General features: G+C 61.4%; 2 protein-coding genes across 2 annotated transcripts; both read left to right on the top strand.

Moving 5' to 3' along the window:
* The first annotated feature begins 6,888 nt into the window (after positions 1 to 6,888).
* REN (renin) lies at positions 6,889 to 11,681 on the top strand. Its single transcript, XM_075722449.1, is given in 11 exon segments — positions 6,889 to 6,989; positions 7,605 to 7,761; positions 7,938 to 8,061; positions 8,279 to 8,397; positions 8,568 to 8,764; positions 9,588 to 9,596; positions 10,019 to 10,141; positions 10,744 to 10,834; positions 10,836 to 10,889; positions 11,000 to 11,098; positions 11,520 to 11,681. Coding segments are annotated over 11 exon segments (1,236 nt in total).
* A 4,249-nt stretch (positions 11,682 to 15,930) lies between these two features.
* ETNK2 (ethanolamine kinase 2) lies at positions 15,931 to 24,124 on the top strand. Its single transcript, XM_075722450.1, has 8 exons — positions 15,931 to 16,206; positions 20,126 to 20,385; positions 20,857 to 20,994; positions 22,212 to 22,354; positions 22,477 to 22,560; positions 23,015 to 23,184; positions 23,807 to 23,880; positions 24,052 to 24,124. The coding sequence occupies exons 1-8, from the start codon at positions 15,931 to 15,933 to the stop codon at positions 24,122 to 24,124; spliced, it is 1,218 nt and encodes a 405-aa protein (XP_075578565.1).
* Positions 24,125 to 26,345: the final 2,221 nt, after the last annotated feature.

The following is a 26,345-nucleotide window of genomic DNA, read 5'->3' as shown; positions in this document are numbered from 1 at the left end:
CCTGCAAGACGGGCCGAATCGCTGGAGATGGTTCAGCGCAAGTGAGCCCTGGGTCCGGCTCTCCTGCGGTGAGCTGTCGCCTCTCTCGGCCCCAGGACCCTCGGTGCCGGCCAGAGCCACCCTCGCTGCGGGGACGGTGCCTCGCTGCCCCACAGGGCTCCTGTGAGCAGCTCCTGAGAGAGGCTCTGCACACCAGACACTGTGCCAGACAGGCTTCTGGAATTATTAACGTTATTTTATTCTTTTTGTCTTCCCCTGTTGAAAGATTTAATTAAAAAATGTGTCTGAGACCAAACTCAGACTGTGCTCCTTTCCTGTGGCTCAGGGCTTGCTCCAGCTCTGGAGAGGAGAGGAGCAAGTGTCACCAAGCACTAAGAGGAGCTTAGTGTCACCAAGAGGCATCATGGCCATGGCTGGAGATAGCACCGGGACCTTCTCATGGCCATGGCTGGAGGTGGCACCAGGACCTTCGCATGGCCATGGCTGGAGGTGAAATGGGGACCTTCCCATGGCCATGGCTGGAGGTGAAATGGGGACCTTCCCATGGCCGCAGCTGGAGGTGGCGCAGGAACCTTCCCATGGCCATGGCTGGAGGTGACATGGGGACCTTCCCATGGCCGTGGCTGGAGGTGGCGCAGGAACCTTCCCATGGCCATGGCTGGAGGTGAAATGGGGACCTTCCCATGGCCGTGGCTGGAGGTGGCGCAGGAACCTTCCCATGGCCATGGCTGGAGGTGACACAGGGACTTTCCTATGGCCATGGCTGGAGATGACATGGGGACCTTCCCATGGCCATGGCTGGAGGTCGCACAGGGACCTTCCAGTGGCCACGGCCCTGGCTGCCCTGGCCACGAGCGCTGGCCAGTGCGGGCAGCCCTGGCTCGCAGGCAGTGGCCGTGATGCTGCCTTCCCAAGCGTCCCGGGGGGATGTGGGCTGCGGAGAGCAGGGCCCAGGGAGCCGCGGGAGAGGGCAGGGGAGGTTAGGAAAACACCCATTAAACCACATTAACATTTCATGACCTGATCGGGGGAGAGTAAATTACCCCGTTCAAATTCAGCAACCATGAAAAAGCAAATGACATCCGGGGTTATTAATTAATTGAGAGATACTGGGGTGGGAGCAGGGCCTGGAGCAATGACACAGAGTTACAGTGCTGATATCTCTGAGCATTACGGGCCAGGACTCGCATTTCCCGTAGACCTGTTTCCTGCGGGATGCGGCCAGGAGGGAGCGGAGCTGGACCCGCAGGCTGTTGCCTGGAGGGATGGAGCTGGTGGGAGCTACGGCGGTGGTGGGCACCAGGATTGCTCTGCCAGGGTTTGAGCCAGGGGAACATCTCCAGCACCCTGTGCCCACCCCAATGCCAGCATGGGTGCTGGCGGGGGCTGGCTGCCTACCCATGCCCCCGGCGTCTGCACCACTCCGGAGATCCACGGCTTATGCTCCACAGAGGGATCCGGCCCCATCCACTGGCATTCAAAGTGCCTTTTCATCTGCCACACATCCTCACAGCCCCAGCACACCTTCTGGGAGGGCGATGCTGCTTTCCAGCCTGTTTCTGCAGGGACAAAAGGGGCTGGTTTGGCCGGCTGCTGGGGGTCCCATCACGTGGCATTGCCCACCGTGTCCCCCCTGTGTCCTCTCTGCAGCTGATTTGGCCTCAAGAACTGATTTGGCCACAAGAACTGTTCAGGCCCAGATACATCAGGTGCTTTTAAACCCTGCCCGTGGCAGGACCTGTGCTGCTGGATGCTCTGGAGGACGAGCGTCCCCCAGCGCGAGGGGCCGGCTGCTCGCAGGGAGACCTTCACGGCAGGCAGGAATCCGAGGACAGTGGGGAGCTCTCCTAGCTTAACGTCAGATGATTTTAAAGGAGCTATTTTGTTCGGGCTGCAGAAACTCCTCTCCCCAGGAGCACAGCCAGCACTGCCGGAGAACTGGTTGGATAACTCAGCGGGTCTGTGCGATCAGAGACACAAGCTAGATGGATGCGAGCCAGGTTTCTATGAGCACTTGGGAAGCTGGGTGCAAGCAGGAGTTTAATTAAACCAAGGCAATCACATCAAAGCCGGTCCCTGTGCAGATACCCTTCTTAACTTGCAAGAATTAATTAATGAGTTTGAGTTAAACCTGTTCCCTCTTGATTGAAGCGCAGCCTGACTGAGCTGGTGGCAGGGCCTGTTGGCACTTAGCAGGTACTGCACCGGTGCCCAGGTTTGCAGTGGGTTTGCACCAGGTGAAAGCAGAGCTGGGAGCAGCTCTGACAGCGCAGCTGATGTGGGGTAACTCATGTGGGCACCCAGACCCCAGCCCCAGCAACCAGCTTGAGCCCTGGGTTACAGCGGACGAGCTCCCCGGCGGGTATAAATCAGGGCAGCCCCCCCAAGGCTGGGCATGGTTGCTCTGCATCCCTGGGGGGTCTGGCTCAGGGGAAGCGCTCCCTTGCTGCTGCTTGGAGGGGCTGCCTTTACTTGGAGTGCAGATTGTGGTGGGAGGCTTTCAAGAGGGGGAAAAAAATAAGAGCTAGCAACTTCCTAGCATGAGCTTGGCTGTGGGCAGGAGGAGGGTAGAGGTGGGTTGAGTCCTGCTGGTATCAGGACCAGCTTTGATGATAAAGCAGAGGGGTTTGGAGCAGAGCAAGAGCTAGGCAGCTGCTTGCAGAGGAGAGGTGGGAAAGGAAGCATGGACTTGGACATGGACGCAGGTAAATGAGAGCTGCAGCCTCCCTAGCGCCTCGCTGCAATTCCTGACTTTGCTTCACCCCAGCTGAAAACTTTGTCTGTAGAGCAACTTTTCCTTGGTCAAGCTTCATCTTCAGGGCTTCACCAGAAGAAAGAGGAGCAGTCCTGGAGACTTCACATGCAGGATAATGCGAACCCTCCTGTTTAACGTCCCCATCCTCACGGCAGCGAGCACGGATGAGCATGGTGTGTGTCCCATCACTTTGCCCTGCTGGGAAAATCAAGCCAGGATGGAACATCGTCCCTGGGCGGCAGCTCCAGTCTTGGGCTCTTCTCCCAAGTAACCAGCGACAGGATGAGAGGAAATGGGCTCAAGCTGCATCAGGGGAGGTTTAGATTGGATATTAGGAGAAATCTCTTCATGGAAAGAATCGTCAAGCATTGGAACAGGCTGTCCAGAGAGGTGGTGGAGTCCCCATCCCTGGAGGCATTCAAAAAACAGGCAGACATGGCACTTTGGGACATGGTTTAGTGGGCATGGGGGTGTTGGGTTGATGGTCGGACTGATGATCTTAGAGATCCTTTCCAACCTTAATGATTCCTAGTTTTTATCTTCATTAAAAAATAATCCAGCCACCAAGCCAGGAAACATGAAATTATGACTCTACGCTTAACTGGTTTAGTGGTGGACTTGGTAATGTTAGGTTAATGGTTGGACTGGATGATCTTAAAGGTCTTTTCCAACCTAAATGATGTGATGATTCAATGATTCTATGCTTCCCATCAGGCTCCAAGGTGACCCTGGGGAACCGCTGTCAGCTGCCTCTGGGTCGGAGCAGGCAGCAGCAAGCCGGAGCCGGCGCTGCTCTCCCCAGCCTGCGTTTCTGAAGCTTATTGCAGGGGAATGTTTTCCCTCTGGTTCCGTAAATTGCGATTTCAATGTGCCGTGCCAGAGCAGTTTTGGTTTTAAGCAAACACTTTGGGTGAAGCCCCGGCTCTGCTGACGTCAATGGCCGAATTCCCCCGGTGTCGGTGCCATCCAGAGCTTCCTCTAAGTCGTTCCCAAAAGTTGCTTTTGTGCTTGAGCTTTTCAGTCACCTGGAACAAAAATCTTCTCAAGTCTTGTGTGTTTTTACTACCAGCCAACTCACCAACTAGGAAAGTGTGTAAAATGTGTGGGAAGGACAGAAACGCATCTACCTTTTTTTTTTTTTACTGTTTTAAAAGATCCGTCAAGAAATAAGGCTATTTAGTAAAACTTCCTAATGATTCTATTTAGAGAGGGAAATACTTAATATTTCAAATTTTATTTTAAGAAATGCACTTCTTCAGCCCAACACTAGAGAGGAACACATTTATCTCACAGGAGAGCATTTGTTTCTCTCTGGAAAGCATTTTCTTCGAATTCACTCTTAGCTCAATTGTTTGGCTCCTTGAAAGCAGGCAGGGAAATAACTTAAGAGCGTTCCCCTGCTATTTCCAGATGAGCTGCTCTTTATAGGATACGCAAGTGTACGAAACCCCGGCCCTTTGCAGCAAACTGCAGCAGGTTTCCCCCAGCAGCGCACAAATCGAGCGGGGAGATTGCAGCCTTGCCTGATGGCCTGTTGCCTTCAGTCGTTGCAAATTCAGGTTAAGTGATGCTTTGGTTAGAACTGCCTGACGCTTCGACGCTGTGTGGGAAGAGTTCAGCATCCTCCCTGCAGATCTGGGTCTCCTGAAGGGTCCCAGAGCTGGCTGATGTCCCTGCAGCCGTCCTTGCCGTGCTGCCCTGCAGAGCCTGGCTCTCCGCACGGCTCCTGCTCCAGCCCTTGGAGCCAGCGGAGCAGCGCTCCTTCTCCCTCCCCTGCTTCCTCTAACCCTGTGCACAGACGCACCCTTTGCAGGTCATGTAAAGCCCCGTGTCAGGTCTTTCCATCGCTGCTCCCATGCACCAGCTGCTCATCCCGGCTCGCTGCTGGCGGAGGTGACTGGAAAATGCCTTGCGGGGATTTTCCTTGCATGGGGGAAGGTGCCCTGTGCTGAGGGGCATCCTCGAGCCCTGGTGCTGCCAGCGAGGCAGGTCAGCCTCGGGGCTAGCACTGGCCACTGCAAGGCAACAGGCCTCGGTTCTCTGATGGGCTTGGGGAAGTTGGTTTTGCCTGTTTATGCCTTGGTTTCCCTTCCAAGGGGGTTGTGGCAGGGAAGGGCTGTCTTCCTCCGGGACCAGAGCGGGCTGGTGCTGCCTTTTCCCTGGTACCCGCAGCCCTCTGCCCTTCCCAGCTGCATCCCACCCTGGCTGCCCCACGGGAGAGGAGTCCGTCTGTCCCTCCCGGGGGAAAGCCATGCCCAGAGCATCTAACGCTCCTCAGGGCTCCTGCAGACGTGCCTCCCCTTGGCCCTGGGTCCAAGGGGAGCTGGAAACACCGGAGCCCCACGGCCCCGCATCCTGGGACCCCCTTCCCCCGGCTGACGTGGCCCCTTTCCTTTGAAGTCACGCTGCAACCCCGGCCTCTCCTTTGGGAAACAGGGGCTCGGCAAAGCAGGCAGAGCCCACGGGATGCCCGGGAAGGGGATTTATGTCCGATGGCTCCCTGCCAGGCGCTCTCTCGCACCGCTGCGGCTCCTGGGCTGGGCTGCTGCCTCCTGACCTCTGCGCCTCGCTGCAACCTGCGCCGGGGCGGGAGGCTCCCCCGAGTGACGCAGCACTGGGGCTCAGCGTGGGAAAAGACGTCAGGGCCGGGGGGAGCAGGGCTGCGACCCGCGGGGCAGAACCTCGGTGCCCAACAAGGTCAGCCTTCCCCCGGCTCCAAGTGCCGCAGCCAAAATCCCACAGGGGAAGGAGGCGTCAAAGCCCCGGTTTTGGAAGGGAGCTGTCTGCAGCTTATGGGGTGCCCTCCTCACCCCCCCAGCACCGGAGTGCCCTGGACAAGGGTGACGGCAGTGCCTAAACAAATCCCATCCCCAACAGAGCGTGCCAGCATGATTGCGTATCTGGGGGTTTCGAGGCAGGGGCAAGTGTGTCATCAGGTTTCTTCCAAGAACATTTTTATTGCCTTCGCAGTCATTTCCCACCGATGTTCCCTGAGGTCAAGCACTGGGCTGGAAGCCATGGGGCCTGATCCGGCACCCACCACCCTGGGCTGGGCACCGCTTGGGGGAACACAGCCAGGAAACATGAAATTGCTAGTCTCCCCTTAATTGGTTTAGTGTGGACTTGGCAGTGTTAGGTTAACAGTTGGACCAGATGATCTTAAAGGTCTTTTCCAACCTAAACGATTCGGTGATTCTATGTGAGCTGGGAGTCCCCTGCAGCCCCCACTGCAGTTTCTGAGCAGCATCTCCCCTCCAAAGCACAGGGCAGGGCTGGGCACAGCAGCTCGGGCGCCCAGAGCCATGCTGGGCTCCTCTGCGCCCTGCTTGTTCAAGACGGAGAACAGACTGCTCCTCCCGACCGTGGTGTGCCCGGCCAGGCTGTGGACGCTTGTACCTTGATCTAATATCATATGCGACAAGTGCAATGAGTTTAGCTGTTCTCTGCCCCAGGCTCTGCACTAAGGCTCTGCTCCCTCACTGGTTTAACAGAGCTGGGGGGGCTTTTCCCCCTCGCTGTGCTCAGAGCAGCCCCCGTAAGAGCAGTGGGGTCTGGTGAGCTTGCAGCTGGTGTCCGTGCGCCCGAGGGGACTGCGGCTGAGTGCCCTTTGCTGTTCCCACCCCCAGCCCTTTGAAGAAGCCCCCGTTCCTGTGCAGCACGGAGCTCAGGGACATCTCCTTGGCCAGCCCGCCGTCTAGACCCGAGCCACCGCTACCTGCGTCAGCATCCCCCACCAGCTCTCCTGATTGACACCGGCAGGCATTTGGCCCGTGCCCTGCGCACCACCGCCTTAGCGATGGCCGGGTGCTGACGCGTAGCAATGCTGTTAACTGCAGGGAGCGCGGGTTGGTGGCTCCCAGCTATTCACAGCTCCCCTTGCCAGCCACGCTTGCCAGCTGTGCCCACCTGCCGCTGGGCACGGGGCTCTGCCGCCTGTGCCACCCTCCGCACCGCCGTCACCGTCAGCACCCAGCTACCTGCCCCCAGTGCTGCCCGCAGGATCCCCAGCCCTCCCCCGGCCAGCGGGGAGGAGAAACCCGCACGGATGCAGAAACCCAGGCTATAAAAGCATCCTCCCCTCCGGGACGCAGCGAAGCTGCTGGCAAAGGCAGCGGCTGCCCCGGGGGAGCGCGATGCCGGCGGGACGCAGCAGGAGGGTGCAGCAGTGTCTGGTGGTCTTGGCCGTGACCTGGGGTGCCAGCTTCTTCCCCTCGCCAGCCCAGGCTTTGCAGAGGTAGCAGGCGTGCGTGTGGCCGGTGGCCCGCAATGGTGTGGGTCTTGCTGTCTCCCCTCGGTTTTGGGTGCTCGGGCTGGTGCTGAGGACCGAAGGACTCTCCTCCTGCCGTACCTGCTGCAGCTGGGCTGGGAATCCCCCTGCCACTGCCTCTCCTGTTCTGCGCTAGCACACCTGCTCTTCCTCGCTCCTCTTCCTCTCTCGCCTTGAGCACCGCGCGGCCCAGCAGCACCCCATCTCCCAAATAACCAAGGAGGCCAAGACGGAGCGTTTCACCTGCAAAGCAAACGAGCCGCGCGTGGCTGCCTGGTGTGGGTAGATGCCTCCTGCAGCAGCCAGCCCCCCGTGGGATGCCGTGGTGCATCCCGCCTGCTGCATCCCCCCCTCCTCCCCGGGGCCGGTGTGGGGCTGGCAGTGCCGTGGGAGCGGGACCCACCCGGGACCCGGCCGGCAGCCCCACGGCGCGGGGTGCTGCGGGGAGCTGCTGCCATCTAGAGCCACCCGGCTAGATTTCCCAAGGCAGGAGTGCTGGGGGGGCGGCAGGGAGCTGGGGGGGTCTCTGTGGGTGCTCGGGTGCTCCCCAGCCCCCCAGCCCTTGCCCTGGCCCCCCGGCAGGATCGCGCTGCGGCGGATGCCCTCCATCCGCCAGACGCTGCGGGAGATGGGCGTGAAGGCGTCGGACGTCTTCCCCGAGCTGCGGCAGAGCAGACGAAGCGGCCTGGCAGGCCCCAGAAACGGGACGGCTCCCACCCTCCTCACGAACTACCTGGACGTGAGTCTCTCTCCCTGCGTGGGAGCTCGTCACCCCAACACGGCCCCGCACCCCGCAAGTCCCGCCCGCTGCGCCCCACGGTGCATTTGCTGCCGGGGGCTGGGGTCTGCGTGAGCCCCCTCTCCTGTCTGAGCCGTGACCCCGGTGATGCTCCCCAACGCCGTTGCCTCTTCCAGACCCAGTACTTCGGCGAGATCAGCATCGGTACCCCCGCGCAGACCTTCAAGGTGGTCTTCGACACGGGCTCGGCCAACCTGTGGGTGCCATCCTACAAGTGCTCCCCCCTCTACAGCGCCTGCGGTGAGTACGGGGGCACGTCCCTCCATCCCGCGGGGTGCTCAGAGCGGGCTGGGGCGGGTTTGCCTTTGCACAGCAGGGTCTGCCGCTCTCCAGTCCCCTGGCGCTGGGGCAGGGTGGGTTCATCATCCCATGGAGGCTGCGGGAGCGGAGACCCTTCGCCGGTCCTGCTGTCGCCGCCTCCCTCGCTTTCTTTGATGCACCTTCTCCCTCTCCCCAGTTTCCCACAGCCGCTACGACTCCTCCAAGTCACGGACGTACATAGCCAATGGCACGGGCTTCGCTATCCGCTACGGAACGGGAAGCGTCAAAGGCTTCCTCAGCCAGGACGTCGTCATGGTGAGTGCGTGCCCTGAATTCGCAGACCTGGAGCCGCTGGCTCAGCAAGGAGATGCCCACGTGTGGCTCTGCTCCCCCGTAAGACCATCCCCAGTTACCCAAGAGTACGGGGGCTCTTTGGGGGATTTAGCCCCCTGGCTCCCTGCGAGGACACTTGTGCCCTTCCCCAGGTATCAGACATCCCCATCATCCAGGTCTTCGCCGAGGCCACGGCGCTGCCTGCCTTCCCCTTCATCTTTGCCAGGTTTGACGGGGTGCTGGGGATGGGCTACCCCAGCCAGGCCATTGACGGCATCACCCCCGTCTTCGACCGGATCCTCTCCCAGCAGATCCTCAAGGAGGACGTGTTTTCCGTCTACTACAGCCGGTGGGTCTTGTGGGGAGCCAGCGGGTCTTGTGGGGAGCCGGCGCCGGCGGGGCGCGGTGTTTGTTTTGCCAGGGTACGGGCATTGCAACCACGGCGCTGCTGGGTTTGCATCTCAGGACTGGGAAAGAGCCGTGGCTGGGGCTGCGGGACCTGGGGTGGGGTGGAGGGCACGGGCACGTGGAGGATGCCTGGAGGAGCTGGGGTGGAATGAGGCAGCGCGAGAGGCAGAGCCAGGTTGGGTGCATATCTGGAGCTGCTGGGCAGGGAGTGCGGAGGCTGGGAGCGGCTGCTCCCCGCTCGTTTGTCACTGTCGGCTTGCGCAAAGTCACCAGCTCTGCTAGTGGGGCTGGAGCAATCACAGCTGGGAGTGGGTTTAGTGTTTCATCTACAGGCAAAATTTAAAGAAAACCACAAAAATCTTTTGAAGAAAAACCTGCACCAGCAGCCAAACCTCCTTTCATTTCTTGCCCCAAACTGTTGTGCCCCAGCATCCCTCCTCCCAGCAGCACCAAAACCTGCAGGAGCAGCGGGAGGGCCCGTCCCGGCAGAGCAGGAACGCTGCCCTCCCGCCCCTGCACTCCCCACGCGCCCCAGGTACAGCAGCCTGGAAATGCGCAGGGACAAACAGCCCCGCAAATGCATGTTTAAAGCAGGCACGGTAGCTCTTTACCTCAACTAAAGGTGGATCTGTCAATAACGAACAAAGCCTAACGATGCTGGCTGCAACTGCAGCCTCGTCCAAGTGCCGCTTGGGTCCCCTCTGCACCCCGGGGACACGGCCACCCTCAGACCACAGGCTTACGGAGCATCTCTCTATTTGCAGAGCTTCGAAGTAAGAAGACGAAAAGCACGAGCACTCTCGAGACAGCACCCACTAACAGTCACCCGCGCATCCCGGGGCCGGGCAGCAAACCCTGCGCCTGCTGCCAGCCCCAGGCGAGCCCTGCCCTGAGCTGGCGGCCAGGCACAGTCCATAGGAGCTCACACACCGCACCGGCCCCGCACTGGCTCTGCCGGCACGCCTGCCCCGCGCAGGACTCAGCACTGACCTGCTCAGAGACCTCAGCATGTGGCACCCCTCTGCTGCGGGCTCTTGCGCCCTGTGCACTAACCCGGGGTTTCTTCTGCTCCGTCTTGCTCTCTGCCGCTGCTAACCGGCTCAGCAGAGCCTCACGGCCGGGGCTGCTCCCTTCTCCCCAGTTTTTCAGGGACAGCAGCCGAGGGGGAATCACTCCACTGTGTTTTTCACCCTAGGAACGCTCCTGTGAAACCCGGGGGGGAAATAATCCTTGGAGGCAGCGACCCAGCCTACTACACCGGGGACTTCCACTACCTGAATGTCAGCAAGAGCGGCTACTGGCAGATCAGCATGAAGGGGTGAGGCCAGGGAGTGTCCCTGCACAGCACCGGCCGCATCCTGCAAACCTCCCCGCGTGTGCGAGGGTGGGCCTGGGAAAAGTTTGCTGGGTGCTGGGGAAGGTGGTCCGCGGAGGCATGCATTCGCTCGGTGTTGGTGGCAGATGCTTTCCCCTCTGGAGGGGAGCGGGGTGGGTTCCTCCAGCGCAGAGTTGCATCTCCATGCTCAGCAAGGAGCCCCGAGCCGAGCCGAGCTGGGGAATGCAGAGGGGGTGGCACCGTGGGCTGCTTTAATTTGGAAGCCGCAATGGAGGAGTTTAACCCCCTTTAGTCCTGCAGAAGGAGTGTGAGGCACCAAAACAATTCTGTTTTCTTTCATTTAAAAAAATAAAAACCACACATGATGAAGCTTAGCTTGCACATTGGAGAAGCTTGAAGGGAGGGTTCCTGGTGCACCTGGCGAGCCCGTATGCCAGCGGCACCGGGAGCAGCACGTGCTCTGCTTGGCCAGCGTTCCCCGGACAAAGACGTGGCACGCACGCCGATGGGCACACGCAGCCCTGGGAGCCGAGCTGCAGCTACCGTGGGAGACTCAGGGTCACCCCTCTCCCCCCCCGCTCCAGGGTGTCCGTAGGGGCTGAAATCCTGTTCTGCACGGAAGGCTGTTCAGTGGCCGTCGACACGGGAGCATCCTACATCACCGGCCCAGCCGGCCCCCGTCTCCGTGCTGATGAAAGCCATCGGGGCAGCAGAAATGGCCGAAGGAGAGGTGAGCAAACCCCCTCTGCCCCACCTCCGCGTCCCTGCCCCCTTGCTGCCTGTACCCCAGCCCATCCCTCTGCCAGCAAACAGGCTCAGCGCCGTCTCCCCCTCCCGCAGTACGTGGTGGACTGCGACCGAGTCCCTCAGCTGCCCAACATCTCTTTCCACCTGGGTGGGAAAGCCTACGCGCTCAGCGGCTCAGCCTACGTCCTCCGGGTAAGCTGCATCCCTCCGTGCGGGGCGGGAGAGTCTCCCCGAGCCGGGTGAGTCTGCCGGGGAGAGCGGTGGATCTCGGGATGCAGCTCTCCTGGAGCATCCTGCACCCTCCTGGCTCCCCGAAAGCAGCTGCAACAAGCCCCAGAATGACATTTCTCATTTTTCCCCAAACCCTCCTGTGCGGCAGAGGTGTCCAGATGAGCCAGACCAACCTCTCACTGCTTCCTTGGGTGGTTTGGGGGAGATTTGGGGTAAGCAGCGAAGAGCAGAGCCAGGCAGGGATCCTCCTTCCTGGAGGAAGGAAGGTGGAGGCCAAGCAGAGGGTGTCGAGCTGGGGATCACAGCCCTTCCTCGGGCACGCCGCAGCAGAGCTCTCCCTCCTGGCACCTCCGTCACCGCGTGGGTCTCCTCCTCTTTGCAGCAATCCCAGTACGGGGAGGATGTCTGCGTGGTGGCTTTCTCGGGGCTGGACATCCCACCCCCGGCTGGCCCCCTCTGGATCCTGGGCGCCAGCTTCATCGGGCACTACTACACCAAATTTGACCGGCACAACAACCGCATCGGCTTTGCCACGGCCCGCTGACGGCCCGGGGGGGCTGGCGAGAGGGACGGGGGAACCAGCCTGGAGGCAGGAGTACCACCGAGAAGCAGCGATTTGAAGTGCAAACGAGAACAGCGTTTCTTTACAGCTCAGCCACCTCCTCTCTTCACTGAAGCAACTGCAAAACCTCGCCTTCTCCCACTCCAAAACCCCCGCTCTGCTTCCCGAGAGTCTCTGCTGCTGGGGAGAACTGAGCCTTATCGCATCTTTTAGGGAGCGTGTTCAGCCTGGAAATCAAAGCAGGATCCTGGGTCTGGAGTTGCACCTCCAGGGACTTGTAGGGTGATGTGAATAGTACAACTGGCACGCCGCGGAGCGCTGCTGGCGTGGAGGTGCTCGCAGGTTGCAGACTGAGGAGGGATGAACTGTTACGGTTTGTGTTATTCTTTGAATGGAGAAAAATAGTCTGGCTGTGTTTAATGATAGTTTTAGCTGGTGTTAACCCTACGCCTCTCCATGACTTTAATATTAAACAATCTCAGAGCAACAGGACACTGAGTGGATGCTTACTCTTGCAGAGGGAAGAGGTCAGACACTTTTATTAAGAGAAGTGGACAAGTCTTCCTCTGCTAGGATCCACCGCTGCGTTTATGTCCTTCCCTGTTCCGTAAGAGCGAAACACCCTCCCAGCCAGTGCCACAGCATCTACGTGTAGGCAAATCGGGGTCTTGTCAAACAGCAAACAAGCCTTTTCTGCAGGAGCTGATCTGCTGTGTGGGTACCCATGCCTCGACCTGCCTTCCCACGGGGGGCTCGGGACCACTGGTCACACCCCTGGGGCCGGAGGGCCGGGGCTGTACGTGGGCTTTGCTGCTCTTTGGGGAGGGAAAGGTGCTTGCAGGTCTGATTAAGGGTGGCTGACTCTGCCCCGCCAGGAAGGCAGCTCTCGCTGCCCCCGTGCCTGGATCTGTTTTCCTTGCCACGTTGGCTCCAGCTCCCACCTCGAGCCTTGTCTCTGTCCTGGCCGTGGGTGAAGATGCTCAGCGGGAGCGCGCTGGAGCTGCGAGCCCGGTGCCGGCTGCCGTGCTGCCAGCCGGAGGCTGACATTTCCAGTTCGGCGGGAGAGCTGCGGGTGCTTCAAGTTACAGCCCAGCAGCTGCGAATCCAAGCGCTCCCCGATGCCAAGCGATCTGCAGCACGCTCTCATCTCCAGTTCCACCAGCTCAGGTGCTGTCACTGCCGTAGCCGGCAGCCGAGCCCTGCGAAACGTGCCCGTACAGCCGAGCACAACGCTCGGGCTTCTGGAGCAGAGCCTGGAGCAAGTCACCATCTGAGTGCCATCGCTCGCAGAAGCCTCTCATCCTCATTTCTGCCACCAGCGATGACCGCTGATGAATCCCCAGTGCTGCCCGAAGCACAGGCTGACACGAGCTGCCTCTCAGGCTGCAGGGATGTTTGGGAGAGCGATGCTCCTGCCAGCACCGAAATGGCTGCTGCTGCCTGACCTTTCCAGCCAGGTAGGCAGCAGGCTCCGCTCTGCTCGCCAGCCCTCCCTCCCAGCGCGGCACCTCGTCCCCTGCCCTGCCCCACGGAGCGGCAGCGCAGGCTGTTAAGCAGAGGATGTGGCGAAGCGGATGTTTGTCCCTCCTGGGAGGGTCTGTGCAGCTGTGTAGCATTTAAACCTCTTAAAGCTGGGATGCACAACCCTGGGTCTCCAGGGATGGGAAATTCAAGGCACCCAATGATGCTACTCGTTTCTTCCCATCCCCTTCTGCGCTGATCCATCACCTCCGCCACGGGGGTGAGGAGGGCAGCGGCAACGGCTCCTCGGGGCGCTGGGGTGGAGGGAAGGGGGCCCAGCGATCGGCGTCTCTCGCTTTCATCCAGCATTTCCTGAGCGCACCCGGGCGCTCCAGGCAGCTGCTCATCAGCACAGGAAGCCCCAGGGGCTGGGGAGCAGCGGCAGCACAGGCCGGGAGGGCAGAGCTGCCCGGAGACCCTCGGCGTGGGGCACATCTCGGGGCACATCTTGGGGCACATCTTGGGGTACATCTCGGGGCACATCTTGGGGCACATCTTGGGGCACATCTCGGGGCACATCTTGGGGTACATCTTGGGGTACATCTTGGGGCACATCTCGGGGCACATCTCGGGGCACATCTTGGGGCACATCTCAGGGCACATCTCGGGGCACATCTCGGGGTACATCTCGGGGCACATCTTGGGGCACATCTCGGGGCACATCTCGGCACATCTTGGGGCACATCTCGGGGCACATCTTGGGGCAAATCTTGGGGCAAATCTTGGGGCAAATCTTGGGTCACAGGTCAGCGCTGGAGCTACAGCCTGGCCTCTCCGCAGCCTTCTGGCCAGAGATGCTGGCAAGCTTCTCCCCTTCTTTCCCACCGCGGGGAAATCCTCCAGTGGGAAATAACTTGTCTCCTCTGCCCTCTTCTACGCCGCAAAGGCTCTGGTCTGGAGAAGGCTCGAGCGGATCTGAGCTTGAAAAAGCACCAGGTGCCTTAAGCCCCCTTGATGGCTTCTGCCGATAGCCCTCAGCTAGAAAACGGTCAGGCTGGCCTAAAACAGGATGGTTTTGCGGATCCAGTTCTGTTCCTATTCAGCACGGTTGTTTCGAGCAGCAGGAAGGGAAAAATGCCCGGGCTGCTTGCGGGGCCGCTCCTGGGCCCCTTAAGCCAGCTTATTAACACCTCTAATCGCCTGCGCCGGGACAATTTCCCGGCGGCTGCTGCGCGGTCCCGGTGGCGGGGCTCGGCTAACCCGCAGCCGCCCCGTAGCAGCGCTTGGGATTGCTACGGACGAGCAATTAGGCCACGCTCTGCCCAGCAAAGCGGCGGCAGCAATTATGACCATCCTATTAAAACTGACAGAGCTCGCTCTATATTTAGAAACGTGGGGAACTAGATTTTTTTTTTTTTTTTTTTCCTCCCCCCCACTTCCTTAAATGATTTTCTCCAAGTCTCCACGGTCCATTTAGCCGGTTTCAGGCTGCTGTAAACTTTGGAGGGGGCATTCTCCGCTCCGAGCCACGTGCGGTTGTTATTTCCTGCGATAATGAAGCGGGGCCGCAGCGGTGTCAGCGGGCGGCGGGGGCTGCGCCAGCGGGCGAGGGGGGCTGCACCAGCGGGCGAGGGGGGCTCCACCTCTGCCTGTCAAACCTCTCTCCAGCCCACCTGTAAACCTGCTACGGGGGTCCGCGCCCGGTGGGGGAGGCGGCGGCGGGACCGGAGAGGCCAGCGCAGAGGGGACGCGTCCCTCCCCGCGCCCGGGGTGCTGCCAGCACATCTCGGGGTACAACTTGGGGTACAACTTGGGGCACATCTTGGGGTACAACTTGGGGTCCATCTCGGGGTACAACCTGGGGTACAACTTGGGGTACATCTCGGGGCACAACTTGGGGTCCATCTTGGGGTACATCTCGGGGCACAACTTGGGGCACATCTCGGGGTACAACTTGGGGTACATCTCGGGGCACAACTTGGGGCACATCTCGGGGCACAACTTGGGGTACATCTCGGGGCACATCTCGGGGCACATCTTGGGGTACAACTTGGGGCACAACTTGGGGTACAACTTGGGGCATATCTTGGGGCACATCTCAGGGTACAACTTGGGGCACATCTCGGGGCACATCTCAGGGGACACCTCGGGGCACATCTCGGGGCACAACTTGGGGTACATCTCGGGGCACATCTCGGGGCACATCTCGGGGCACAACTTGGGGCACATCTCGGGGCACATCTCGGGGCAAATCTCGGGGCACATCTTGGGGCACATCTCGGCACATCTTGGGGCACATCTCGGGGCACATCTCGGCACATCTCAGGGCACATCTCGGGGCACATCTTGGGGTACATCTCGGGGCACATCTCGGGGCACATCTCAGGGCACATCTTGGCACATCTCAGGGCACATCTCGGGGTACATCTTGGGGTACATCTCGGGGTACATTTCGGGGTACATCTTGGGGCACATCTCGGGGCACATCTCAGCACATCTCGGGGCACATCTCGGGGCACATCCCAGACCCCAAAGGGATTGGGGAGGGGGGTGCGGAGCCCCCCGGGATGGCTGAGGGGCCCGGGGGGGGGGGTGTCCCCGGTAGCAGGTGCGGTGGGGGGGGGGGGGTCCCGGGGGGCGTCGCGGGGGGGGGTGCCGGTGCGGGTGCCGGGGGGGGTCCCGGCGGGGTCCCGCTGACCTCACAATGCGGGCGGCGGGGCGGGCGGGCGCTGCCGCGGGAGGCGGGCGGCGGGGGGCGGGCCGGTGACTCATGGCTTCCCAACGGCGAGCGGCTCCTCCCCGCGGCCGCCGGCCCCGCGGCACCCCCCGGCACATGGGCCGCGGCTCCCGGAGCGCGGAGCTGGCTATGGCCGTGCCGCCCGGCCGCTGCTCCCGCTGCCCGGGGCTGCAGAAGGGTGGCGGGGTGGAGCCCCCCGCCGTGCCCCACCTCGGCATTGCGGTGGACGAGGGCGATGTGCTGCCCGGAGCGCTGCGGCTCATGCGGGAGCTGAGACCCGCCTGGGAGCCGGCCAGGGTGAAGACCAAGGTACGCCCCGGGGGGGGGGACGGGGGGACGGGACAGACCCTGCGAGGACACCCCCCCCCCCCCCGGGGGACCGGCCCCCGCAGCGGCCGATGGTCCGAGGGGGCTGCAGAGCCCAGCCTGGGGGGCTCTGGGGTGCGCCCCAGGGGGGCTGTGGGTGTCCCCCCGGGTGCTATGGGGCCCGCCCTGGGGCAGCTCCAGAGCTCGCTCGAGGGGGGGGGGGCTCTAAGGTCCGCGTGAGGGTGGCTGTAAGACCCCCCATGGGGGGCTGTAGGACCTGCCAAGGAGGGTACGCTCATCCTGACCCCCCACCCCCAGTTCTCCGCTCCCGCAGCGTAACCGGGGCCGATCGGGTGTGCGCAGGTGTGACCCCCCCCCAGCCCACCCCCAGCAGGCTTTGGGGACCCCTCGGGCAGTCACTGAGCCGCGACTGTGAGCGCAAGTGGGTCCCCAGGGTCCCCGGAGGCTGCCAAGGTGGGCGAAGGCTGGGGGGCCGCACTGCTGGTGCCCCCGGCGCCTCTCCTGCAGGTGCTGCACCCCTGCCTGCACCCCATGCTGCCAGGCCCCTGCCCGCAGGAGTAGCTGCTCCCGGGAGCAGCTTGGGTTACTCCTGGGCTTGCACCTTTGCCAGGTCGCGTGGGCTGAGCACCGGTTTGGATGGGAGATGGGATTTAGCGCTGGGTTCCTTGCACGGGACGGGGCTTGGCTGTCCGGAGCTGGCAGGGCTTTGCTGCGGTGGCCGGGAGAGCGGGGCTGGCAGCTGCCTGACGTGGGAGTCTCTCTCCCCCTCCTCACCTCTGCCCAGGGGTGCCAGCTCTCAGGTGGGAAAGCGAAGCCGGTGGTGTCCGTGCCCTCGCCGGGCTCCTGGCGATGGGCAGGGGAGCGTGGAGGCGGCAGAGCTGGGTGCGCTTAAATGTATATACGTGCGTACGCACGTCCTCTGAAGGCACAGGCTTCCCGTGTGCCTCAAGTGTCATTAAAAATGTATTAATAGCCAAGTGTAATTAAATACAAGAAGCTGCAGGAAAATACATGGGAAAGGGCAGATGGCAATGGGCAGGAAGCTCGGAGTTCGAGTTCCTCGGAGCACGGAGTTGTAGGGGCAGGAAACATCTCTGCCTCTGTGCAGCACCGAGCGCAGACCTGTGATGGCTGTTTGAGAGGGACCCAGCTCTCTGGTAACCAGGCTCTCTCCAGGCATCGGAGGGGGTCAGTGTTCAACAGCAGCTTGTGTGTGCGTGCATGTGTTTTTAATTAAAAAAAAAAAAAAAAACAAACCCAAACCCTTAGGAGTTGGGAGGGGAAACCTCCAGTTGCGTTTGCCTTAGCTGCTATTGCAAGAGCTGTTTTGGGAGGGGATTGGAGCAGTGCACTGGTCCTCAGCTGGTTCCTATTAGCGTTCCTGTTCGCTTTCCTCCGCGCACTGGAGCGGTGCCCGGTTCGCACCACCTCGTTGCACGGTGTCAGTGCACAGCTGCTTGCAGGGGCTGTACCAGGCTGCACCGGCGACACGGGAAAACATCTCCCAGTGCTTGGAGCAGGGCGTGGAAGATGGGGAGGAAGGGTCTGGGTGCTTGGCCTCCCCTGCCTGCCCTCTGCTTGCTGGGGTCTTCAGCCCCTTGTGCTCCAGGCTGTGCTTTGCAGGGCTCCCGTTCCTCATTCTTTAAGCTCTGTCCCTGGGCAGAAGCATCTCCGTACGGAGAAGGCACAGGCGGTGCCAGTGAGTCAGCCAGCCACGCTATCAGGGAAGCACGCACTCCTCCATCCCTCATCCGGCGATAAGAAGAGCAGCAGCGATGTGGAGCCAAACCCCTCCGAGGACTCCGGCATGGCTGGACTTTTTTAGCCTGACTTTGGCAACAAGGTGCCCTGCTGCAGCCCGGCCTGGGGCTGCCGGCTGCCTCCCCGGCTGGGGAGCGGCACTGGGGGTGCCTGCGCAGGGAGGCAGCCGACGCGGCGGTGCTTCGGGGGTGCCGAGGGCTCTCGTGGCAGGCGCAGCGCCGGGGCGTTGGATGGAGCTGCTTCGCTTCAGCATCTTTGCACAGGGCTCGGGTCTTGCTTCGCATTTAATTGCTCGTGGCTCCTGGTGTGGAGTCACACTCGCTTTCCCCCGCTCCCTGCTGTCACGCAACCGCAGCAGGGAAGGATTCGGGCTGGTAGCAGCGCTGCGGCCCTGCTGATAGCTGACTGCACTTTGGGTCCACGAGGAATAGCACCGGGCATCTCCAAGCAGCCACGCTCGGGAGCTGGAGGAGCTGCCGCCTCCAAACCAGGCAAGCCCCTGCGTGCATGTGTGCAGGTTGCTGACGAACCACGTGTGAGTCTCCAAAGTTAGTGGCCTAGAATCCAGGGGGGATAAGGCTCAGTAATCCCGTTAAACCCACTGGAAAGGGCTGACTGGGCTTGTCGAGCAGCAAAACAAAGCAGCGCGAGGACTCGCAGGCGAGGCGGCTCTGAGCGTCTCAACGCGGAGCCGTCCACCTGCGGCCGACGGGCGCGTGGCTGATGGAGGGCACCGGCCCCAGGTTGCAACGTCTTCTGCGTGGATGGGCCATGACACCTTTTGCTTGCTGAATTTCTGGCCTCCGGGGCCTGGCAGGACAAGGAGAGGAGAGTGCTGAGCGTTGCATCGTGGTGGAAACACAGATTATCTGGCCTGGGAAAAGCAGCTTGGCTGCTTGAGGAGGTTCAGCCTGCCCCAGCGCAGCCGAGGGGCAGCAGCCCGAGGGGACGTGGCCCCCGGCTCGCCGCCCACCGTGCTCACCCCGAATCCAACACCAGCCAGCTGCGTAACGAGGGGTGTTAGCGCCGTCTAACTGCGGGCGTCTCATTCCAGTGCTTTGAGTTTCCCTCAGGAGGCTGCATGGGGAGCCCTATATATAGGCACCCTATATAGGAGCAAGAGTTGCTGAGTGGGATGTCTAAAATTAGCTGTCCCACCCCCGAGCACCGCTGCTGCCGTAGCACGCGCCTTCGCCCCCCTCCCGCTCCGCCAGCGTCACACCTGCTCCGGCTCCCCGAACCCAAAGGGGGTAAAGAAATGGCTCTCGTGGGGAGCAGTGGCACCCCGGCACGCTCGGTGCCGAGCCGGAGCCGCGTGGGGCTGAGCACCCTGGGGCTGAGCACCCTGCTTGCGGGGGGGACGATGGGGCCGGGGTCTCCCCTGGGGCGATGGAGACCCAAACCCCTCGGCGCACCGGAGGCGACTGAAATCGCCGCGGGATGGGGCGAGGAGCCCGGCGCGGGCGGCAGCGGCAGCCCCTGCATGTGCGCGGGCAGGCGGCCAAGCCGGGGCGCCGGGAGAACAAAACTCTCTTTCCATCTGCGAGGAGCCGTCAGAGCGGTGACACGAGGCGTCCCCAGCAGAGACGTCCCTGCCTATCAGCAACCCGGCCCCGCGGGGAGGGTCGGGAGGAGGAAATGGGGTGATGGTATTTGCTCCGTGTTGTTTGCTGGGTGTTTTGTTTGGTTTGTTGCGGTTTTTCGGATTTTTTTTTTAATTTTGTGCCAAAAGATTTGCACTGATTTTTTTTTTTTTTTTTTTTTTTTCTGGGGGAGCGATTCCCGGGGCCGCTCGCATGCCAAGCGTGCTGGCGGCACACCTAGCCTGAGCTGATCCTGAGCGCCCAGGTGAAAAATGCAAAGATTTCCACCCAAATCGCCAGCTTTGTGCTGCTGAAGCCTTGTGCCTGCGGCCCCGTGCAGAGCCCCAGTTCATGCCGGAGCCTCAAGGTCTCGCAAACTCGTGCCGCCCGCCACGGGAGCTTTCCTGGCTGCTGCGGGCGCTGCTGCTTCGTGCTTTTTTTGCCCGTTACTGCCTTTGCCACCTGGGTTCTGCTGGTGGGAAGGGGGTTTCCCCCGTGCCCGGCTGGCGTGGCAGGGACGTACAGGCATCGGCTCTGCCGCCCCTCTCCCCCTCCAGCTCTTCACCGACGGCATCACCAACAAGCTCGTGGCCTGCTACACGGACGAGGGCATGGCGGATGCGGTGCTGGTCCGTGTCTACGGCAGGAAGACGGAGCTGTTCGTGGACCGGGAGACGGAGCTGAGGAACTTCCAGGTGCTGCGTGCCCACGGCTGCGCTCCCGACCTCTACTGCGCCTTCCAGAACGGGCTCTGCTACCAGTTCCTGCCGGGCATCGCGCTGGGGCCCGACCACGTGCGGGACCCCCACATCTTCAGGTGTGCAGGTCAGGGGAGGAAGTGTGGGATGGGGGCACCGGCGAGGGGTTTGCTCCGCGTTTCCAGCTCTCCCCCTCGCTGCCTTTGCTCCAGGTCGGTGCTCGAGCATCGCTGATGTGCACAAACCTGGGTGGTGCTGGGGGGTAAATGGGTCAAACTGCAGCCAGGTTTACCACCGTGTTTTTAAAGCATCAGCTTTTGGTGAACAGAGATTGCATGGGAACCACAGCTTTTATCTGAACTTGCCCTGGAAAGGTGAATGCTGCTTTTGACCCAGACCAGGTCTTGAAATGCTTCAGAGGCTCGCAGCTGAAGTGGGAGGGGAGTTTCAGCTGTGCTGACCCTGCATTTTTAAACATGGCTTTCGGGGAAACCCCCTCAAGATGTCTCAAGGCTGGTTTTGAGGAGCTCTCCTCTCGGGAACGCTGCTGCGCGCCCACCTCTCACCTGCACATCCGCCTTTCCTTCCAGGCTGGTGGCCCGGGAGATGGCCCGGGTGCACGCCATCCACGCCAACGGGAGCCTCCCCAAGCCCATCCTCTGGCAGAAGCTGCACAAATACCTCACCCTCGTGAAGACGGATCTCAGCCCAAAGGTATCCAACCCCAGGTAAAGGCAGAGGGATCCCAAAGAGCCAGGCTCTGGCTTGGGCATCCGCTGCCCACCCATCTCTAAGTCTTCCCCGTATGGGACCGGGGGGAAGAGCTCCGCGTCCCCGGTAAAGCCTCTGCAGGAGCCTGGGGTTGGTGAGTGGGGCTGGGGACGGTGGCGGGGCTGGATCCGGCCACGTGGCCACATCTGGATCGCGATCCCTCTGCAAGCAAACTCGTGGCCGAGCCCCCAGGAGCAGGTGGGACGGGGGCATCTCCACGCACCCTTCGGCGCCCTTCCTCCTGCCAGTCTGGGAGCAGCGTTAGAGCAGAGGCAGCTCTGGGCTGTGCTCGTACAGCACCCAGGCAGGATCCGGCCTGAGCCAGAGACTCCCACCTGCTGTAATAAGCCGCCGCCACCTCCTCCCTGCAAATCGAGCTCGCATTTTAAGCCCTCCCTAGAATAAGCTGAAGCTCAAGCCCGTCTTATGGCGGGGATCCAAGCAGCAAGGTTGAGCTGACGTTGGAGGGGATGCTAGACACCCAGTATAGATTAAAGCAGCCAGTTCCCACTTCAAACCAGTTCATCCCATTTCTGGGAGCCTGGGTTCATGCCAGGTGAGTGCCGGGGTGCCTGGGAAGGATGCGGGCAGCCCCAAGAGGTGGTGGAGGTGAATGAACCTGGAGGCAAGTGAATAATTAACCTGTTCCCTGAGCGGCGGTGGCAGGACACAGGGCTTTTCTCAGCACTTGCCCCGCTGCAGGCAGACTTTACCCAAGCCTGCACCTTCAGTGCAGCCAATTAGGTAATCATTAACTGGCTGTCGTCTTGGAATTGAAACTTCGGAGGTTACCGAGAGGGTACGTGCCCTGGCAGAGTCCGAAAAATTCCCGTTGCCTGGGGGTTCGTTGGGCGCTTTGGGAGCGAGCGCTGAGGGGCTCGGTGGCTGGTTGGGTGGATTTGGGGGAGGGATGCAGGTGTTAGCGGGGAGAGGGGAAGGGCTGAGGCTGCGCCGTGGCATCTGCCAGGCGCCCTGGCTGCCACGCAGCACGCTGGAGGATGTCCAAGCCAAACCTGACCTCTCCGCCAAATACGGCCTCGTTAGCCCTCGCTTTGTGTCGCTGATGGGTTCGTTTATCAAATGCACAGAGGGAAGCAAGGGGCAACGCTGCCCCTCTGCCCCCGAGGGAGGTTCCCCGTGAGCACAAGTGATTCCATCCCGTCCCCTTCCCCAGCCTCCAGCAGGATGTGCCCAGCCTGGAGATGCTTGAGCACGAGCTGGCCTGGATGAAGGAAACGCTCTCCCAGCTGGGGTCCCCCATCGTGCTTTGCCACAACGACCTGCTCTGCAAGAACATCATCTACGACGGGACGCAAGGTTCGTGGCAGCAGCTTCGCGCGCCTGGCAGAGGGGTCTGGGGTCTGTCCCTCGCCCGCCTCCCCGGGGGCTGGCGGCTCCGGCTCCAGCCCCTCTCACAGCCCCCGCCTTTGCCTCCGCAGAGCACGTTCGCTTCATAGACTACGAGTACACTGGCTACAACTACCAGGCTTTCGACATTGGAAACCACTTTAATGAGTTTGCAGGTGAGTCGGGCTCCTCTCCATGGCACCGAAGGCCCCCCCGCAGTTGCAGCGGCTGCCCCGGGGTCTCCCTGTCCCTGGGGATGGAGGAGACAAGTTGCATCCCCAGTGCCATGGTGGGAAGTGGGGCAGTTCCTCCTCGGGCTGCCTGGGGTTGGAGCGACGTGCGAGGAAGGGACACTGCCGGCATCGAGCGCCGTGCTGCCGGCGGCGAGCGGCCTGGCTGCTGCTGGGATGCAACGCCCGCGTGAGCCCAGCTCTTAAGCGCGCGAGGGCTGGGTGCGTGCCTCGAGCCGGCGGGCTGATCCCCGGCTTGTGCAAGCCGGGGGCTGCCAGGGGTTTCACTCACCCGGTCACGCACGGGGAGAGCCCCACGGTCACACCGCTTTGCCCTGGAGAAACCTTCCCTTTTGCCTTTCTGCCCCTTGGGCATCACTGACCTCGGCTCCCCTCGCAGGCGTGAAGGAGGTGGATTACCGCCTCTACCCCAGCAAGGAGACCCAGCTGCAGTGGCTGCGCTCCTACCTGCAGGCCTACAAGCAGCTCACCCAGGGGGACCAAGGAGGCACAGGGGTGTCCGAGGAGGAGCTGGAGGCTCTCTACGTGCAAGTGAACAAGTTTTCTTTGGTGAGTGGTGGAGATGGGAAGGAGCAAGCCTCTCTGGAGGGCTGTACCAGCCTGGGGGCTTGGGGGCACCGGGGGCAGGAGGCTGCCCCAAAGAGCCCGGCTGCACCTCAGAGGCGCTGAACCCCTGGGCAAGGTCAAAGACAGCGCTGGCCACCTGCCGTCCCACCGATATGTGCCAAGGGACAGCGTGTCTCTGATAGCTGTGGCCTTGGGCATCCCTTCAGAGAGGCCAGGCAGACCCTGGGTGCAGCCGAGCGTGAGGAAATCCTCTTTGGTAAATGCCATGGGCAGGCAGAGCCAATTTTCTGGAAACTTAGGGCAACATCTCGGTTGGTTTCCTGGATGGAGCTGCCAGGAGGGACGTCCCGGCTGCAAACGCAGATGCTGGTACGCTGAGCGTGTTGTGTTGCAGTGCAGCATCCTTCCTGCTGGCATCCCTTGCCCGGGCTGGGACCAGCCTCCGGAGCGTATAAAAACACACGTGTGGGCCAGCCCCGGCTGCCTGCCACCCCGTGTCCTGTCGTCACAGCCACGGGACTTCTGGGACCCGGCCAGGAGAGGCGTGAGCGACTCATCCCGTGGGCAAGGATGCTCCTTCTGATCCTTCTTCTGTCTGTTGCAGGCATCCCATTTCCTCTGGGCATGCTGGGGCCTGATCCAGGATAAATACTCTACCATAGACTTTAACTTCTTAAGGTGAGTCGGCCAGGGCTGGGGAGGCATTTGCTCCCAGCGCAGTTCAGTGTTAAAGGACTGGAGTGAGAGGATCCCAGTGGTCCCTCCGTGCTGGAGAGATCCTCTGTGGCCAGGGGACACAGGGCTGGGGGACGGGTGTCTCATGTCTGTCCCTCTCTCCTCTCTTGGCAGATATGCAAAGCTAAGGTTTAAACAGTACTTCAAGATGAAGCCGGTGGTCACAGCCCTCCAGATTTCTAAATAGCATCTCAGGCCTGTGAGACCCTGAGCTTTTTTATCTTTGCTGCGTCCACAGCCCCTCGCATCCCCCTCGCCCCTTCCCCACCCTGGCCGGGGGCGAGGGCAGATCCTGACGGTGGGAAGGGGGAGGAGAAGAGCTCTGACCCAGCCACCGATTAAAGGAGACCCTGGACATACCTGAGACTGGACCATGAGATGCTAGAGAGGACCACGGCCTCGGAGAGGCCCCTGCCTACGCGAGGAAACCTTACCATCGCCTTAACGCCGAGCCCCGGCTCAGCCCCGGTGCCCGGCAGGTCTGTGCTTTGCTGGCACTTCTGCTGCTTGGCCCGACACCCGGTTTGCTGCCTCTGTGCTGTCCCCGAGGGGGGAAATGGGTCCCCCCCATCTGCTCGGGACCCCCAGAGCTGCCCACTTGCTTTAGATGCCCAGCGCACACACTGTGCCCATCACCTTCGCTGGTCCCTCCGGCCCCTGTGCCCTGCCTGCTCGGTGCCACGTGGGCTCCCACCCCCAAAACCAGCACCTTTCTTGGGTCAGCGTTGATCCTGAGCAGAGGATCCTTTTCCACGAGGGGTGGATGCTGCTGCGCTCCGGCTCGAATGGTGCAGAGCAGCAAGGGCCAGCGAGAGCTGTGAGCTAACGTGGGCTTGGGACCAGCGGACTTTTGCCGGCAGGCGCTGGGTGCCTGCCCCTGCCGCGCTGTGCTCAGCCTGCGGCTGGCTCTGCTTTTCCCCATGGCCATGGTCTCCCAGACTTCCATTAGCTCCCTGCTCATCCTGGCTTCTCTCGTAGCATCCTGCGCTGCCGGAGCAAGGGGGTCCCAGCTCTGCCTTCCCCGGGGCCGGGGCGGGGGGTGGTCCTGCCCCTCACATGGGCACCGTCCCTGTGCTCCTCTCTTGGCTGTGTCCCTGCGTGGGACCCCCCGGCAGGAGGTTGAACAGAGCCGACCTGCTCCGTGAGCCGCACGCAGCTTCGTCCCGTCAGCACCCAGCCGCTCCCCCGCCACAGGCTCGGCGAGGGCGATCCCGACTTGCTGAGCACTGTCTGGCTTATGACAGTGGTCGTGCATCAGCTCGGGGTGGGACCAGACCCCTCTGCCCCTGCCTTGGCTGCTCGGCGAGCGGTATGGGGACAAGGAGGCCGTCCCTTCCGCATGGGCACAGGAACCTGCCCCGACAAGAACTGGGACTGTTGGTACATTCGCTGTTTTGTTTCGGTGCAAAAATAAAAGTCGCTAGTAGCTGGAAATGGGGGATGGCAGATCTGTGGGGACTGGTGCAGGATTTGTGCCGGAGCAGGGACCTGGGGGGGCACTCGGCCCTTTTCCTGTGGCTGGAGGTGCTGGGGAAGGCCAGAGCAGGAGCAGAGATGCTGGTGGAGGTATCTCCTCGCAGGGTGGGCTGCTGATGTCCCGCCACACTCCTGACCTCCCGTCGGGTGTCTGCATGCAGCATTCGCTGCCCCTTCCCTGCAGGCAGCAACTGCCGAGGATTGTCCTTGTCCCAGAATGATGCCCTGTGGTTTAAAATGGGTTAAAAAACTTTCTGCAGAGCTGATCCCACGTCTTCATCGTGGCCCCCCAAGGCCCTGCTGGGCTCCAGCTCTGGCAAGGGCAGCTTGGGGCACTTGGCTGCAGCGGGCACTGGGCAGAAGAGGCTGAACCCCAAACCTGCTGCCATGTGGGGGGAGACCTTGAGAAAACACAGCTGAGAGGTGGGAAGGAGAGCGGAGCAGCTTGGAACCCACCACGGATGGATAGGGCCGGAGAAAGAGCAAAGAAAAGTGAAAAGCAAGTGAAAACACTGCAGGGAGCAAGAGCCTTAGGAGGTGGCTGTGCTGCAAGAGGGGCAGGGAAGGGGGGAAACGACACCCCCCACCCCCCCCCCCAATCTATGGCCTGACTGCCTGGGGTGAGAGCTCCCCGTCCAGCCCTCGGCTCTCCAGCCCTCTGCTCTCTTGGACCCCCTGGCTGGCAAAGCCCAGACCCAGATCTCTGCTCCAAAAAGTCATCTTTATTGTGCCAAGGGGTGGGGGGGACAGTTGTAAACAAGTATGTGAAATATACAGGTTAAGTTACTCATCGTCTTATTAACAAAATAAAGCTCTATCTATATTTACAGTCTTTTTAAAAAAAAAAAAAAAAAAAAAAAACCCAAAGAGAGGAAGAGCTGCATTTTTGTTGGGCACATCTGCTTCCAGCCCCCTCTGCAGCACAGCCCATC

Source organism: Pelecanus crispus, chromosome 17 (genome assembly GCF_030463565.1).
Source record: "Pelecanus crispus isolate bPelCri1 chromosome 17, bPelCri1.pri, whole genome shotgun sequence".
In the NCBI taxonomy this organism is placed as follows: domain Eukaryota; kingdom Metazoa; phylum Chordata; class Aves; order Pelecaniformes; family Pelecanidae; genus Pelecanus; species Pelecanus crispus.
This window is presented reverse-complemented; position numbering and strand designations above follow the sequence as displayed.